Raw genomic sequence first — 17,874 nt, forward strand, 5'->3', positions numbered from 1 at the left:
GGCGATACATTCTGTTATGCTGGGGTTCCGGCCATCTTACTTGTGATTTGGCCTTCTCGGTTAGACTTCATTTTACCTTATTGATGGCTTTCAACTAGACAAAGTTTCATGCCATAGTTCAAGGTGACTATTTCGAGCTCAAATTTTCTCATTGATTGATAAAAAAAATTACATGTCAATTGGTCTTATTTCTCCTGCTCTATCAAGTTGGTAGTTCCCTATAACTACTTTAATGGCCACGTGAATAATACAGAGATGTTTATTTTAGAAAAAAATTGTTCGTTCTCTGTCTCACGTGAAATATTTAAGTTGGTTGTGGTCATTCTAATATTCATCATATTGTCAAAGTTCATCAATGTGTGTCCATATCCTAATATTTAAAGCCTCATTCAATATAATTATCAAACGTATCAACTGCCATTAATTCTCGTATTCTTCATTTATTATTCTTGAATACGGCCATTCATTGAATTATTAGAAATAATATTTTCCATTTCTCAATTGTTTGGTAGCCTCTATTTCTCAATTTCCACCTATAGATATTGACTTACTGGATGATGAGAGTGCTTCGTGCACTGGTTCCTCTAATGCATAAATGAATTGGCAACTAAATTTTAAATTTGTGTTCCTAAAGCGATCTATTAGTATATTTTTAATTTCCAGCTCATCCAAGCTTCCAAATTTAAATTGCATTATTGTTTATGATAGTCCTTTTGATCTCCATCCACTTCCACAGTCAATAGTCCTTTTAATCTCCATACACAGTCCCATTTAATCTGTGGTTAGGCAAAGAATTAATTTTAACCCAGTCCAACTACCAAAAGTTCTGCTCCCAGCCATCTCCATATTAGTTCAATCAGCCTGGATAAGTGTCATTTTATCAAGTGGGCTAACAGAAGCTTCAAAATCAGCCATGTCTGCCAGTTGGTCATTAAAATGATTACGCCACTTGAAAAATACTTAAAAACGATCTTTGTCAACTTGAAAATTGATAATGATATGTTTGTCATAAGAATCCCCATTAAGTCCAAATGTTTTAATGGCCACACATGCATTTTCCAATGGAGGCTTTGAATGTGAAAACATACCAACCATTGCAAATTTATAAGACATGTAAAACTCGAAAATATCATCATTAAGGAACTTGGAAAAAAGGGTCTCCATTTAACAGAATTGGTAGAAGAGGATGAAAACGTGTACATGAAGATACTAATGAAAGACTTGTTCCATGTTTTCGGAGGTGGGCCAGCGGGTGGTTTGGTGGTGAAAGTGTGGATGAGGGGTTATTGTTGTGTGATAGAATATAGAAGATAGTTTTTAATAAAGAAATTATTGGGGTTCAGTTTGCTATTTTTGAAAGATTAGGGACCAAAAGCATTTAAAAAAATTGCTCGTTTTAGTTGTTTTAAATGGAGGTATTGTTTTCAGGATTGCCCTTTTAGCTTGTTAGTCGATTCTTGAGGTTTAAATATTTATTGCTAATTTTGGCTAGTTTAGCACCAATTAGCTCTTTTTGCAATTTTCTCGAGACTATAGTACAATTTCAGCCAAATATTTTTTTGCAATCTCATAAAATGATAATTTGGGTCTGTTATGTTTATAGCATCTGAGAAATTAAATTTCTAATTTTTGGGTGATAACGATTCGAAAACGGCCTAATTGTCATCAAATTTAAGCATTTGGAAAACTATTCAGCTGAATGGTGATAATTTGAAGAGAAGAATTTCAAAGAGAGTGGTAGTGGAAAGATGATTAGGAGGTGCATCGTGGAGACCCTTGAATCCTCATTTTTGTGTGCACCAGTCATAGCTGTTTTGACTATTCTATCCGCTCAAACAATCCTGGGCTCTGATACCATAAAACCAAGAAAGAAAGACAAAATAAACACTACAAAAAGTGGTAAATCAATCTTATTATTGACCTCTGCTGAGTACGATTATTTATAGGACTAGGATACACAATTGTGATTGTCTAGGGATATCTACGAAATTTAGATAACCATACTTACAAGTCTAAATAGATACAAATTTCTATAAAGAAGGAAATAAACTATATCCTAACAATAAGGGAACTATAAAATAAGAGAACAAATAAACAACCAAATCTGCTTCTAATTTCTGGGATCTTCAACAACAACAAATTAGGTTGTATTATATTCTAGAGGCATTTTGCTTTCTGTGGGTATCACTTGTAGTGAGTACAAATATCGTCTTAACGAAAGCATCAACACGTGGCTTGGAATCTACTGCATGTTATAGTTCTAGTTCGGCTTGAGTTACTGTTATTGTTCCTTTAACTTAATCACTTTATTTCCCAGCCATTATGATAATTGCACCAGCATAACATTTGTGGACCTCTTGGCATTTGCGACCTGAAGGCAACACGAAATTACAAATGTACTACTTCTTTCACCCCTCAAATCACCTCAACAATGGAAAGTATTTGATACTTATGGTGGCTTCATCCGTAAACCACTTCAAATTACCAAAAAAGTGACTAAGTTTTGAAGTATAGTAGCTTCAAAATTTCAAGAAAATAGAGTAATAGATGTTTATGAGTTCAGTCTTTTCATGATGAATATCAGATTTTTTTCCCCTCTCTTTCTGGATGAGTATTTAACAGCTTAGTTTTTAGTGTTTAGTAAAGGGAAAAAATTACGTTTCATGTGTTATGTTTATCCCAATTCATAAATCAGGTAAATTGTTTGAAAATTCAAAAATCAGGTATATATTTAATTAATTAAAAATACTTATTAAATAAAGATAATAAAGTCATAGTTACACGATTAATAGTCACAAATTCATAATTATAGGTCATATATTTCTTTACTGGTCACATATAGTCAAATTAATTGGTCACATATTATTTCATGGTCACAAATGAAAAATTTTATAGGTCACATTATTTTGAGGTCACAGATCATTCAACTTATAGGTCACATTTCATCTATGGGTCAAATAGGTCACAATTTATTGGTCGCAAATTATTTTTTAATCACAGACACCAAATTTTTGGTCAGAAATCAGCCAAATAATTGGTCACAGACACTCCACCCGTCATTGTCATCGCCACCGTAACAAGCACCAACAACATCATGATTCCTGCAACAAATCACCGCTCAGCATTCTGCAAAACTGGTTGTCGCACATCTTCTATCTGAAATTGAGTTTCTGGGCATCTTTTGGAGTTGAGCCTTTGATTTTGGAGTCAAAGCCACACGACAAAGGTTGTTAGTATACTAACTTTGTAGAACATGTAGTCAGTATTTTGGGACGCATATTCATGTCTAGATGTGATTTTGCATCACTTTGTAGATAGTTATGGGGCTCACTATGTATTTTGTATCCATATGTACATTTCATTTTATTTCTTGGTAAAAGTTGAGGTTTCAGCTTATCTTTATTATGTTGTATTATAGTTTGGGATTTGTGTGAAATTGATCATAAGTTGGTTAGTCCTGTTTACAGGGGAGATAATGCCGAAATTCTGTTAGAAAAATGATGTATAAAAAGTGATATATTGTACTTGTAGTAGCCTTGATGGTGGATCCGACTTTTAGTTGGTATCTGTCATCGGTGCATGCCACGTCCGAATCCAGTAGTGTTACACGGGGCGAGGTGTGTCAGTTTGGTATCAGAGCATGCATTAGAGTCCATGGATTTGCATTGTACATGCATACATACTAATCATTCGCATATCATGCATTAACTGTAGGTGAGTCATGCCTCGTGGTGGCAAAACTCGAAGGCTCCAAGATATGTTGCCCCAGTCTCACATTGCTCCTGATAGAGATGAACTGGGAGAACCCGAGAGAGTAGATGAATCAATCCACCAGCCTCTTGAACAACGGGGACAGGGAATGGAACTGATCCTATTGCTGTTGAAAGAATTGTTATTGCTGTTGCATCTGCTTGCGTAATACTGACAAATATTTCAGTGGGCTACAAAATTAGGGGTTAAAGTTTTCACTGGCATAGCTGACCCTGTAGTTGCGCAGGCATGGATGATCGAGATAGAGAGGATATTTGATGTTATGGGTTGCTCAGACGATCAGAAGTTGTGTTTTGCCACTTTATTAGAAGAGGGTGCATATGATTGGTGGCAGTTGGTACGGAGCACATATCTAGACCCTTCAATCATTATTTTGACAGATTTTTGTCGCATCTTTTATGATGCGTATTACCCTTGGTCCTATAAAGATGCAAAGCAGGAGGAATTTCTGAAACTAGTACAAGGCCAGATGACTATTGCAGAATATCAGGTGAAATTTATAGAACTTTCAAAGTATGCACAAGTTCTGGTAAGCAATGAAATGGATAAATATAGACGATTTGAAAATGGGTTAATGGAAGAAATCCGGTCAGTAGTAACAGCTGCAGGCTAGAATGAATTTGGTAAATTGGTAAAATTAGCCTTGAGAGTAGAAAAGAGCCTTTCGATAAGCTAAGTGGTAGAGAACAAACAATGTTCAGAGCAAGCAGTAGTCAGACAATGGCAAGTGCTTCTAGCTATAGATCACCATGAAGGGACAGTAGAAGATTTCGATCTGGTGTGTCCAGTTCAGGTCAATTCAAATCTTGATTTCAAGGAAGTCAGGGTCCTAGATTTAGTTCCAGTACTGTAAAGCAGCCATTGGCCAGTTGTACTTATACTCAGGGTTTTTCCCAACGATCATTCACTCCGAGACAGGGAGAGAGTTTTGCTAGTGCCAGATTTCCTTCTTACTAGTTATGTGGAAGATCTCATACTGGAGAGTGCTTAAAGTTCAAAGGAGTTGGTGTTTACTATCGCTGTGGCCTAGAAGGACACCTGAAAAGGAACTGCCTAGTTCTATTCAAGGAGGGTGGCATCGCACAGAGGATGTTTCCTCAACAGAGTGCTGGTAGTGCATGACAGAATCAGACTCAGAGAGTGATTCAGCTAACAGAGCAGATGCGAAGAATGCGACCCAGTCTAATATCTTAAGCGGTAGTGGTACAAAATGAAAAGGACAAGCAGGGCGATCTAAGACCTAGGGCAAAGTTTTTGCTATGACTCAGCAGGCAGCAGAGGAGTCACTAGATGTTATCATGGGTATGTTGTCTATTTTTGATAGAAATGCTCGTATTTTGATTGATCCTGGATCTACACATTCTTTTATGTCATTTGCATTTGCTTTATATGCGAATCAAAAGCCAGAACTTTTAGGTAGTTGTTTGGTAGTGAGTACACCAGTAGGAGAATCATTATTAGCAAACACTATATATCGAGATTGTGGGATTAAGGTAAAGGAGAATGAGCTAAAGGCAAATTTAATACCTCTTGACATACATGATTTCAATGTTATCTTGGATATGGACTTTCTGGCAACAAATCGAGCTTCAGTTGATTGCTTTCGAAAGGAGGTTGTATTTAGAGAACCAGAACAGCCTAAGTTATATTCAATGGACAACACAGAATATACCGTCTTGTGTGATATCTGCTATTGACCCTAGAAGATTACTCAACAAGGGCTGCCATGCATATTTGGCTCATGTGATTGATACAGATGTTAGCAAACTAAAACTTGAAGACATCCCATTGGTCAAGGACTTTTTTGATGTATTTTTAGAAGAATTACCAGACTTATCATCAGACAAAGATATGGAGTTCACTATAGATCTAATTTCAGGAACTGTATCTATATCACGGGCACCATATAGAATGGCATCAGCAGATTTGAAAGAGCTAAAGGTTTAGTTGCAAGAGTTGGTAGAGAAGGGTTTCATCAGACCTATTGTATCTCCATGGGGAGCACCAATTTTGTATGTGAAGAAGAAAGACGGCACCATGCGATTATGCATAGAATACAGACAATTGAACAAAGTGACAATTCGCAATAAATATCCTTTGCCACGTATTGATGATCTGTTTGATCAGCTTCATGGTTCTGCAATATTTTCAAAGATTGATTTGCATTCTGGATGTCATCAACTTAAAATCAGGGACAGTGATATGCCAAAAACTACTTTAACGACAAGATATGGTCATTTTGAATTTCTTGTGATGCCATTTAGGTTGACCACCGCACCAGCAGCATTTATGGATATGATGAATAGAGTGTTTCGCCCATATTTAGACAGATTTGTGATTGTATTCATTGATGATATTTTAGTATACTCTCAAGATCATCATGAGCACATAGAGCATCTCATAATCATAATACAGACTCTACAACTATATGCTAAATTTAGTAAATGTGAATTTTGGCTTGATAAAGTTGTATTTTTGAGACATGTCATATCAGTAGAAGGAATTTATGTTGACCCACAGAAAATTGAGGCAGTGATAAAATGAGAAAGGCCTGCTAATGTGACAGAAATACGAAGTTTTCTTGGCTTAATAGGTTATTATCGTCGTTTTGTAGAGGAATTTTCTAAAATTGCTCTTCCTTTGACCAATTTGACTAGAAAGAATGCTAAATTTTTCTGGAATGAAAATTGTGAAAGAAGTTTCCTCAAATTAAAGAATCGATTAGTATCAGCTCCAGTTCTTACCCTTCCGTCTCCCTGTGAAGAGTTTGTGATATATAGTGATGCTTCACATTAGGGTCTTGGTTGTGTTTTGATGCAGAATGGGAAAGTTATAGCGTATGCTTCCAAGCAGTTAAAGAAATATGAACTGAGTTATCCTACACATGACTTAGAGCTAGTTGCAGTTCTCCCAGGCTTGAAAATTTGGAGACGTTACTTGTATGGCGAGAGATGTCAGATATATACAGATCATAAAAGCTTAAAGTATATTTTTTACCAGAAAGAGTTAAACTTGAGGCAAAGAAGATGGTTAGAGCTGATAAAAGATTACGACTGCATGATTGATTATCATCCAAAAAAAGGCTAATGTAGTTGCTGATACTCTCAGTTGGAAAATATCGAGTCCTATGACTCAGACTAATGCAGTATGTTCATCTTTGTTTGGTGAGTTCAGAGCTTCTTATGCCCAATTATCAGTTACCAATGTAGGAGCATTGTTTGCGAATTTCAGGTGTACTTTGATTGACACAGTTAGAGAAGCTCAAGCTCAAGATCTAGTATTGAGCAAATTGAAAGAAGAAGTTAGGAAAGGTAAGCAAACAGATTATACCATTCGAGATGACGAAGCTTTAGTTATGGGAAACAAATTATGTGTTCCAGATGATTCGAAATTGAAGGGAGAAATTCTAGAAGAGGCGCATAGTTCATCTTATGCGATGCATCTAGGTAGTACAAAAATGTATCGTGTACTTAAAGAAAACAATTGGTGGCATGGAATGAAGAGAGAAATAACTGAATTTGTATCCAGATGTCTCATTTGCCAGCAAGTGAAACCATATCATCAGAAAACAGCAGGATTGTTACAAATATTGCCTATTCCTAAGTGGAAATGGGAACACATTACTATGGATTTTCTATTTGGACTTCCATGGACTCAGAGTGGACATAACGGCATATGGGTCATCGTAGACAGATTGACAAAGACTGCCAGATTTTTACCTATTAAAGCTACCTACTCGCTAGATAAATTGGCAAAAAATATATGTTGATAAGATAATCAGTTTGTATGGGGCACCAGTATCTATTGTTTCGGATAGAGATTCTCGTTTCATTTCTAAATTTTGGCCCAGTTTGCAGAAAGCTATAGGTACTAAACTTCATTTCAGTATAGCTTTTCATCCACAAACAGATGGTCAGTCAGAAAGAACTATTCAAACATTGGAAGACATGTTAGGAGCTTGTGTACTACAGTTTAAAGGGAATTAAGATGCCCATCTTCCTTTGATGGTCCCATTTGCTTATAATAACAGTTATCGTTTGAGTATAGAAATGGCTCCTTTTCAAGCATTGTATGGTAGGAAATGCAGAATTCCAGTATGTTAGGATGAAGTTGGCGAAAGCAAGTTATTAGATCCTGAATATGTCTAGATTACTGCTGAGAAAGTAAAGATAATTAACGAAAAGTTAAAGACAGCCCAAGATAGGCAGAAGAACTATGCAAATAGACGTGGGAGAAACCTTGAATTTGATATTGGGGATAGAGTTTTTTTACGATTGTCACCATGGAAATGTGTTATCAGATTTGGTAAACGAGGTAAATTGAGTTCGAGGTATATTGGCCCATATGAGATTGTTGAACACATATGCGTATCGATTGGCTTCGCCAACAGAATTGTCTAGAATTCATGATGTATTCCATGTTTCTATGCTTCGTAAGTATATTCTAGATCCATCTTATGTTTTGGAATCACAACCAGTTGAGTTGAAGGAAAATCTTACCTATGAAGAAAAATCAGTTTAGGTATTCGACAGGAAGGAATAGGTCTTGCGTAGTAAGACTATTCCTTTGGTTAATGTCTAGTGGAGAAATCATGCTCTAGAAGAAGCGACATGGGAAAGTGAAGAGCAGATCCGTTCTCAGTATCCTTGGATTTTTTGCACTTAGTCAGTTGAATTTCGAGGATGAAATTCATTTAAAGGGGGTGAGTTTTATAATATCTTAAATTAATGGAAAGAAAAGTCAAACTAAAAAAAAAAGACAAAAGACAAAAAAAAAGAAAAAAAGAAAAAAAAAAGGAAAAGAAAAACGAAAAGAAATGGTAGGCGGTGGAAACTCAAACCAATTCATTATAAATTTATTCAAATCCATTATATTATTATTATATCTATATATATATATATAATCAAAATATCATAACACACACACTTCACACACCAAGAAAGCCGAGAGCAGGAAGAGAAAGGAAAAAGAAGAAGAAAAGAGGAAGAGAAGGAAGGAAAAAATGGAAAAAATTCTCCAACATGTTAGGAATTAAGTGCTCCATACTATTAGGCTTGAATCCCTCAATTTTGAAAGGTAAATAAAAAGTTATTTATTGAAACGTTATGTTTAATTTTATAGTTGTTATATTATTAGATTAAATTCAATTTTATTGAAGGGTTAAGTATAATAAACTAGGAAATTGAGTAAAATGAAAGAAAAATTAGTTTTAGTAATTAAAGAGACTTTAGAAATCGCCTAAACGTGAAATAATTAAGTTTGGATATCGCCTATTTAATTAATGAAATTCTTGAAATAGTTAATTATTGATTTAAAAATTATATCATATTTCAAGCGACGATACGAATATCGGGACAGCGTACCAACCGAGTTGATTTTGGTATACATAGTTATGTGAGTGAAAAATATAAATATTTTTAAATACTTAAGCAGATTAGTAAAGTATGTGCAATTATGTGTTCGATTTTATGATTATTACATAAATCTCTTTTATTATGATATATGTGGAATCTCAAAGATTATTTCTGATACATTTATAATTTGGTATGTGAGACATGTGATATTGAGATCGATCAGAAAAGTACCCATGATTATATACTTCTTTTAGTTCACAGAGGGACCTTGGCTGCATTCTATCCTACATGAAGGGGTCTTGACCGCACATTTGTCTTGACTGTGTCCATATAATTCACAGAGGGGCCTTGATCGTATTCTAGAATTGATTATGAAAGGTCTTGGAGACCGACTTTCATTCACGGAGGGGGCCAAAGGCCTGTGACGAAAGTTCCTAGCCCGAGGGGCGGATTATAGATTTCAGTTAGAGGGTACATTTTTTGTGAATTTTTCAGGATATTGGATATGATGAGATTATAGTACAGTTATCATTTGATGTTTATTGCTTGACTTTGAGAGGATATTTTATGACGCTATGTGAATGTCTCACATTTAGCTATAATTATATGATGTTATCTTTTGACTTATTCAATGATATGAATTCGATTTTCGATAAAAATGTAAAATAGAAAATGTATATTTATTTTTGAACTTCTCACTCACTGAGTTATCAACTCATATATTTTCCCACATTTTCCTTATCAGACAGCAGTTGAGTTTCTAGACATCTTTTGGAGTTGAGCCTTTGATTTTGGAGCTAGAGCCACACGACAGAGGTTGTTAGTATGACTCACTTTGTAGAGCATGTAGTTAGTATTTTGGGACGCATACTCATGTCTAGATGTGATTTTGCATCACTTGTAGATAGTTATGGGGCTCACATGTATTTTGTATCCATATGTACATTTCATTTTATTTCTTGGTAAAAGTTGAGGTTTCAGCTTATCTTTATTGTGTTGTGTTATAGTTTAGAATTTGTGTGAAATTGATCACAGGTTGGTTAGTCCTGTTTACAGGGGAGATAATGCCAAAATTTTATTAGAAAAATGATGTATAAAAAGTGATATATTGTACTTGTAATAGCCTTGATGGTGGGTCCGATTTTTAGTTGGTATCTATTATCGGCGCATGTCACGTCTGGATCCAGTAGTGTTACATGGGGCAGGGTGTCTCAGAATAGGGAGAAGATAATAGAGAGAAAAATAGAGATGGGGTCACGGTGATGGGGGTGGTTAAATAAATTCAAACCTGATTTTTGCATAAATAAACTTCACCCCTTAATTTTGAATTTGAAAGTTTAAATACCTAGTTTTATGTAATTTCCACTTTAGTAAACCCACATGCAAATGGAGGTGGCGACTGTACCGGGCCTGGTTTTGAGGTGGCCCCTTGGCCCATAATAGGCTTCCATTTCTTTTGAATCTAGGCCTGCATGGGCCTTAGGCACCTCCTTCTGGCCAGCCTACGGACTGCCTGTACCAGTTTGGACCTGTGAATCTGTGACCTAGCCTATTTTAACAATCCTATATGAAAAATGTAGTCTTTATCATTGTCTTACAGTTGACTTGAACCTGGCCATGATTGACAGTGAATCGTATTCCTCCAAGTAGTGGAACTAACATAGAAGAATCAAGAGTATATAACAGAAGAGATACAAATGATACAATTCAGTATCCTCGCTGAAATGACATATTTTTTAGCTGGAAAATTATATAAGCAAAATTAGGACAACTAATGTAACATATATATTTATCTTCCATCTAGAAGGGTAATGGTCATTTCGTTCATTGAACATGCGGCATTTGTGTGGGTTGAACTTTCAGCAGTAAGCAAATCTCTTTCTGTGAAGAAACCAGGTTTTTTAGCATCAGGCAATACACCTTCATTCCCCAACATTAGCACTACTAAAGACATGTTTGGCCTATCTTCTGGACATTGTTGAACGCATAGCAATCCCACATGAATTAATCGCAAAACTTTTGATAAATCGCCTGAGACACCAGGGTATGCTTGGACAAGTTCCAAAGACCGACCTTCTTTATGAAGCCTCCATGCCTGTACTACTTGAACTCATCTGAGAGGACCAGTTTTGGAACCCAAATGCTAGATGGAGTAATTTCATTACAAATTAGATAGAAATAAACACATCGTACTTACATGTCCAAGAAGGTTGTGGTGGTTATCTCTGTGAGAAAACACTCTGTTTCTTTTGCCACTCACTATCTCAAGCATTAGAACACCAAAGCTAAATACATCTGATTTTATTGAGAAAACTCCGTCTGCTGCATATTCTGGTGACATGTAACCGCTGCGTGATAAATTAACCAAGAAATTCAGTTATAACCAATAGAAGAGAATTTGGTTTATCATGGGATTGAGATTCTTACTATGTTCCAACTACTCGGCTAGTGTTTGCTCCAGTCTCATTTCCTCCAAAACTTCTAGCCAAGCCAAAATCTGATATCTTCGGATTCATGTCAGAATCTAGCAAAATATTGCTGGCTTTGAGGTCTCTATGGATTATTCTGAGATGTGAATCTTGATGGAGATACATAAGGCCCCTGGCAACGCCATTAATAATGTGGAAGCGCTTCGGCCAATCAAGAACAGCACTTTTCATTGGATCTGCAAACAATTAAATAAATAAAAAAATTCCCTGTCGTGAGAATAATTTGATTGTTGGATAAAGGAAATGAGAAATTACTTCCAGTAGCAGCAACAAAGTACCTTCACGCATAAAATAGCATGAAACAGCACATAGAATAAAGATTAATGACGTGTCCCCTATTTACAGTTGATCAGAAAATCTTTCCTCTAGATTTGATTAAATGTTTATGGAACTCTTTTATTTCACTGTATAACTGGTACCCGGTATAGAATGTGATAATTCTTGATTGTGCAAGATGAATATTTCTTACCAAATAAAATCAAATCCAGACTTCTATTAGTCAAGTATTCATAAATTAACATCTTTTCCTCTCCTTGAATGCAGCACCCCAGAAGCTTCACAAGATTTCGATGCTGAAGTTTAGCTATACAAATGACTTCATTCTTGAACTCATCGAATCCTTGAGTTGAAGTTCTTGATAGCCGTTTGACAGCAACTTCCTGCCCCTTCTCCAGCCGCCCCTATATCAGAAATCAAGCATGTAAAAGGAATTCATTTTTCATGATGGTGATTTACATAATTCATCTTCCTCCCACTTTTTACTTGTGAGGAAGGGTAATATTGATGCCTTTATGTGTACTAAAGACTTCATTTCATATAATAGTAAATTTCCAAATTATTCTGTGAACAAAATATTTGATGTGGTGCGCTGATTAAACATCAATGAAATTTGGAATGAAATCTGAAAGCATCAATTCCCAGTGTAGTGCCGGCCCGTTATATTAAAAAACTATGTATTACCTTGTAAACAGGTCCGAATCCACCCTCTCCAAGCTTATTGTCAATTGAAAAATTATCAGTAGCTTTAGTTATTGTATGTAAGTCGAACAGTGGTAGCTCTATGTCTTTGTTGTGGCTTTCATCATGGTGATTGTCTGTAAAGTGTCCAAGGCCGCCTAAAACATAGAGAAAAGCAAAAGACGGTTTCCATTTGCATAGATAAGATTGGATTCTCCACTTGTCTTTAATAAAAAAATCATAGATTTTGCTAGCATACCTCCTCTTAGCCTTCGGTTACTCTTCTTTCTTTTCCGAACATACAGAATCATACTCAGACCCAGCAGAATTATTCCCATACACAAAGAAAAACTTACTAGTAGAATTTCTCTTTTCCGTCCTCTCAAGTCTGTACAATTAACCAAAAAAATAAAAAAGGGGATTGCTTTTCAATGATGATACATCCTTGAAAGTGACAAGCTCACAGATCATCAATAAAGGAAAGTAAGTTCCGAATTATCCCATTTTCTACTTGTTCGTCTAGTAATGTAAACATTCTCCTTCCTTTGAATTCAAAGATATATGTGTTTTTGGGATAAGCTTTCAATTAAGGCCTGTATTTATTGTAATAAATAATATCAGTGAAAGCCATAATTATAATGAAAGTTTCTGCATCTGTAAACCAGTTTTTGAATAATAATATTAATAGAATAGATTGAAGCTAATGTGAAGCCCTGAAACTAAGCAGCAAAATTAAATTGATTGAACCTAAAAAAGTAAAGCTGTACTACAGGAGGTCACTTTGTTTGTGCTCATTATGAGATATTCTGAAGTTAAGTTCAGGAAAATGTTATATTGGAGAAAAATCTTCAATATTATAATTTGGATATACTTAAAGAAAACAGTAGACGTGTCGTGAATAGTTAAGCATTTTGTCGAATAAATACTTACCGGATTCAGAAGAAGACATTCTAATGTAGATATCTTGTCCTTCGGCTGATAGCTCTTTGATGTCAATTAAGTCTCCAAACCAAATTAAGCATCCACTTCCACCTCTACTTATATCTAAGTAAGTATAAGCAGTACAATTGCAATTGTTTAAGCACTCTATCTTGCATTCTTTGAGTGTCATTCTTTCATTATACCAGGAATATCGTGTATCTGGCAATTTAATACCAGAATACTTGAGAAATACATCTGTTTGACAATTCAATGGATTTCTCCGAACACACCCGTTCGACCAATCTGCCTTCTTCCAAGCTTCAGGATCTTTTGGGAGAAATCTATTTAAACATCCACAAGCAGGAGAATTTGCAATATTGCAACTACCATATACACCACAGTATTTATAAGTATCACAATTATCTATTGGAGCGGTCAGGTAAACTACCCATTGACGTTTTTGATCTATCCATGTCCAGCGCTGGGCAACTCCACTCGGACTCAATGCAAACCTTGTGATAACTGACCTGTTAAGGAGCTCATAATGATAGTACACCTCATTTTTTTTTAGGACTAAATCAAATTTGAAAATCTCATTTTTCCTCAAGTTTGGTGTCCCACTGAAACGGAGACCATTCCAAGGTCCAGTTTTATACTGCTCAACTGAACCTTTTTTCAAGATACATTGTGGATAACCAGTAGGATCACAGTGATATGTAAAATCTCCTGAAATTGGATCCTCGTTGCTCTTCCATGATGATAGATAGACCTCTAAACCAGTTATAAAGTTCCAACCGAGCTTCATACCTGGTAACAATGTATCAGTCGGATAATTAAAACTCTCCCATAGAAAGTTCACTGGGTCATCATCATTTACATCTTTCACGACGAGGTTTCCCGAGTCCAGCAATTTTGCAACTGCAGTTTTCACAGGTCGTGATGTATTCGAAGACCATATGATGACACCATTAGTGTCGTTTAGAAGAACTAGAAGTCCTGGTTCGATAACCTTCAAGACTCCAGATTTATTTGTGAGGGGAATTTCTCTGTTGGCAACCCATACCATGGTCTTAGCTGGTATTTCCTTGTACCACATGCCCACGTATCGATTATTGGAATTTTCTGGACTAAAAAATCCCAGTTCAAAGCTTCCGCCAGATGAAACCAGGGTCTCACCATCTCTAATGATCAGTGTAGTAGTTATAGTATCCGTTTGATTAGAGATTTTCAGGATGAACATAAAAAAGGTGACGACAAAAAGTAAGGGGAAATATTTATTTCGTATAGGCATGGTTCTTGTTCTGCCCCTCATTCACTCTGTTTTTCTTGTTCAATAGATTCATAGGTTGGAAATATTAAAAAAATAAAAAATAAGAAAATCTAAAACGTGTGTTGACTGAATATATGGTCCAGTGTTCACACCTTTTCTTGACTTGGATTAAATTGTAAGAGGATTGAGAAATAGTCAATACAGTCACGGCAACAATTGGCAAGTCCCAAGTATTATAAGGTGAAGATTATGCTTCAAATATCTATGCATTCTAGAACAAAAATTGGAAATTAATCCATTATCGTCTCATGAATTTAAAAATTAAGGTCAAATTAAATAGATCTAATTTAGATTCTACTGGGTTGTATACCCATGTAGTATATTTTTCTTTGGTTATAAAATAATTTTTTATATAATAAACAAACTATGATTTTATTTATTGCATTTATTTGTTATCAAACATTCGAAAAGTACGTGAACACTTGTGATAATATAAGTTGGGTGCTTATATTGAGAAAGCATAGTATGACACAATTTATATTTTGATTATAAATATTTCGTTCACAACCAAGGTATAAATGTTGACTTCTGTACTCAAATGTTGTACTATTGACTCATTCACTATTCAAGCTTCACGATTTATCCTTATCGTAGAAATAATTAAAGACGAAACTACTACACTTAGTATATTAAATATACCACAAGTCGAGTTTAATTTTATGGCATGATCGTGCAAGAATTAAATTTGAGTTGATCGTTGTGGAGTTGTGTGTATCTATTCGCGAGTTTAATGATTTTTTAATTCATCAATGGAGGAGATCAATTTTATTGACCAAATATCCAGCGAGTTGTTGGATTGAGAATGAGCAAAGCAGATAACATAAATTTATGTCGCGGCCCATAATTAAAAAAGGGTAGAGTGACTACTTAAGTATTTTTTGTCAAACAATTATAAATCTCCTCAATGCTTAGCTATAGCTAAACTTTGACATCTATAAATAGTTCACATGACTATTGAAAATAGTACTTATGTTAGTCAAAATAATAAGAGGGAAAATGTGTGTGTTTGTGTGTGTGTGTGTGTACATATACTTAAAAAGTGTAGGCTTTTATCCTTAGTGGAAAGAATTAAAAATTAATAACTAGATTGAATGGTTTAGAATCGATTAGACAAGATCTAATTATCGAAGTTTTGTTCATATATGTTCGATCAGGTCATATGCAAGCTCGAAAAATCTTCTAGACTCAATTAGAGTTATTTAAAAAAATTAACTTAATTGTAATCGTGATTAAAGTTCAAGGACTACATGTGAAATTATATCAAATTATTACCTAAGCTGATATCTATGACAAGGCTTTTGTGCCTATAAATATAGGTACATAAGGGCAAAATTTTTTAACAGAAAAGAGAGAACATTGAAAAAATTATTTTCTTATTTTCTTGATCTTTTCTTGGTCAATTCAATCTACAATTCGATTTCTGGTTTAATTAAAAGATAGCGTTTATGTGTCGGTGTAATCACGACTTTAGAGAATACCATAAAAAGTTTGAAAGTTCGAAGCATCAAGAAAACTTGAAGTCCATAATCTAGAGAGTTAGAGATTTATAATTCAGACCAATTCAAGAATTGAAAATTGAATTTGGGTAAATTTGAATTCTTTGTTTCTTGATTATGAAATATAAATGAAGATGTAGTAACGATACTGAATTCTTAAATTAAAAAATAAAATTATTTTTTTGGATAATCCTTGTTCTGCATTCCTAACACATTTTTCCCTTCATTTACATCCCATCAATTTTCATGATAATTTGGGTCAACACCAATTTTATTTTAAAGAAATTGAATTATACTGCCAATTAACACATTATTGATTAAATACTGACTAAACACTGGCCCACCTCAAGGAATTTCAGTCAGCTTAAATTCTAGCAAGGTTGAAATCAAGAGCCACCCCAGCAGCCGGGAAGTTGCCTGAATTAAGTCCATGTTTAATTATCATTCTTTTAATACTTTTTTTTTATAGTCATTTTCAGATATAAATTTTTATAATAAAATATTCGTTATATCAATTTAAAAATTTTCTTACTTTTCAACCATATATTCTTCAAAAATTTGCTATTCAAAAACTCACTCTTTCAATACAAATTCTATCTAACCGAGGCTAAATGAAGATGCTGCCGTGTATGGGAGGGAATATTGTGGAAATTTCTCTATTGTTGGTCCACCATTTGGAATTCTACTGTTGGACAGTTAAGCTCATACGAACAGTCTTCAAAGACAACACTGCTTGTTTGCTTGACTTGTCTCGGCTCGAGATGATTGATATCGATATTGACATTACTATGACCCTACTTGGAAGCTTCTATAAAAGTATTTTTAATAGAGAATGCCATTCGTACACTCCAAAGTGTACATTATGGTTGCCACTTGCTTAGATATAAAAAAATGATTGGAGGAAAAAATGCCCTTTTTTTTCTTTTTTTTTCTTTTTTTTTTTTTTTTTGGGAACTATCAAACTTGGTATACACTGAATGCATGATTAATTTTTAAGTGATTTGGACACTACTTTAGAAATGTTTTTAATTGATTCCAAAGTTTGACGATAAGTTTAATCACTAAGTTTTTTTTTTTTAAATTATTTATATCGTGGAACTCTTTTTTGAAAAAATAAAAAAAAAGTTGCATCTATACCCTCATTTTTTAAATGTTCATATTTGCCCATCGTAACAAAAGATAAATTTAACAATATTAAGGTATATTTGCCCATTGTCACCTAGGCACGATGTGCGGTGAAAATGCCAAGTCAAGTGGCTTGACACCTTATTTATCAATCAATGATTGAAAAAAAATTGCATAGATACCCTCATTTTTTGAATGTTCATATTTGCATGTCGTAAAAAAAGATAAATTTAACAATATTAGAGTACATTCAACAGACTCTCTAACTATAAGCAATGTTCTAAAAGGCACACCAAGGAATCACCTAGGCATGGTGCACGGTGAAAACACCAAGCCAAGCGGCTTGGCGCCTTATTTAGCAGTCAAAATGCGCACATAGGCAAGATAGCGAGCATTATTATCTTTTTAAATTTTTTTTTTACTTTGTTTGC

At 34.7% G+C, this 17,874-nt stretch overlaps 1 protein-coding gene across 2 annotated transcripts in view; it reads right to left on the reverse strand.

Moving 5' to 3' along the window:
- The window catches only part of LOC111395717 (G-type lectin S-receptor-like serine/threonine-protein kinase At4g27290), a 78,652-nt gene extending 63,860 nt beyond the window's left edge, over positions 1 to 14,792 (reverse strand). Inside the window, exons 1-7 of one of the 2 annotated variants that reach the window (XM_023021846.1) lie at positions 13,502 to 14,792; positions 12,831 to 12,959; positions 12,575 to 12,729; positions 12,084 to 12,294; positions 11,553 to 11,790; positions 11,323 to 11,473; positions 10,761 to 11,220 (exon numbers count right to left, since the gene is read on the reverse strand). In XM_023021846.1, the coding sequence (XP_022877614.1) occupies positions 10,915 to 11,220; positions 11,323 to 11,473; positions 11,553 to 11,790; positions 12,084 to 12,294; positions 12,575 to 12,729; positions 12,831 to 12,959; positions 13,502 to 14,783 (2,472 nt within the window). In that variant the 5' untranslated portion in view covers positions 14,784 to 14,792 and the 3' untranslated portion in view covers positions 10,761 to 10,914. Of the gene's footprint in view, positions 1 to 10,760; positions 11,221 to 11,322; positions 11,474 to 11,552; positions 11,791 to 12,083; positions 12,295 to 12,574; positions 12,730 to 12,830; positions 12,960 to 13,501 lie in introns of those variants that run through there. The other variant, XM_023021847.1, reaches the window with a different exon arrangement.
- Between the last annotated feature and the right edge of the window lie 3,082 nt (positions 14,793 to 17,874).

This window comes from Olea europaea, chromosome 6 (genome assembly GCF_002742605.1).
Source record: "Olea europaea var. sylvestris chromosome 6, O_europaea_v1, whole genome shotgun sequence".
Classification (NCBI taxonomy): Eukaryota; Viridiplantae; Streptophyta; class Magnoliopsida; order Lamiales; family Oleaceae; genus Olea; species Olea europaea.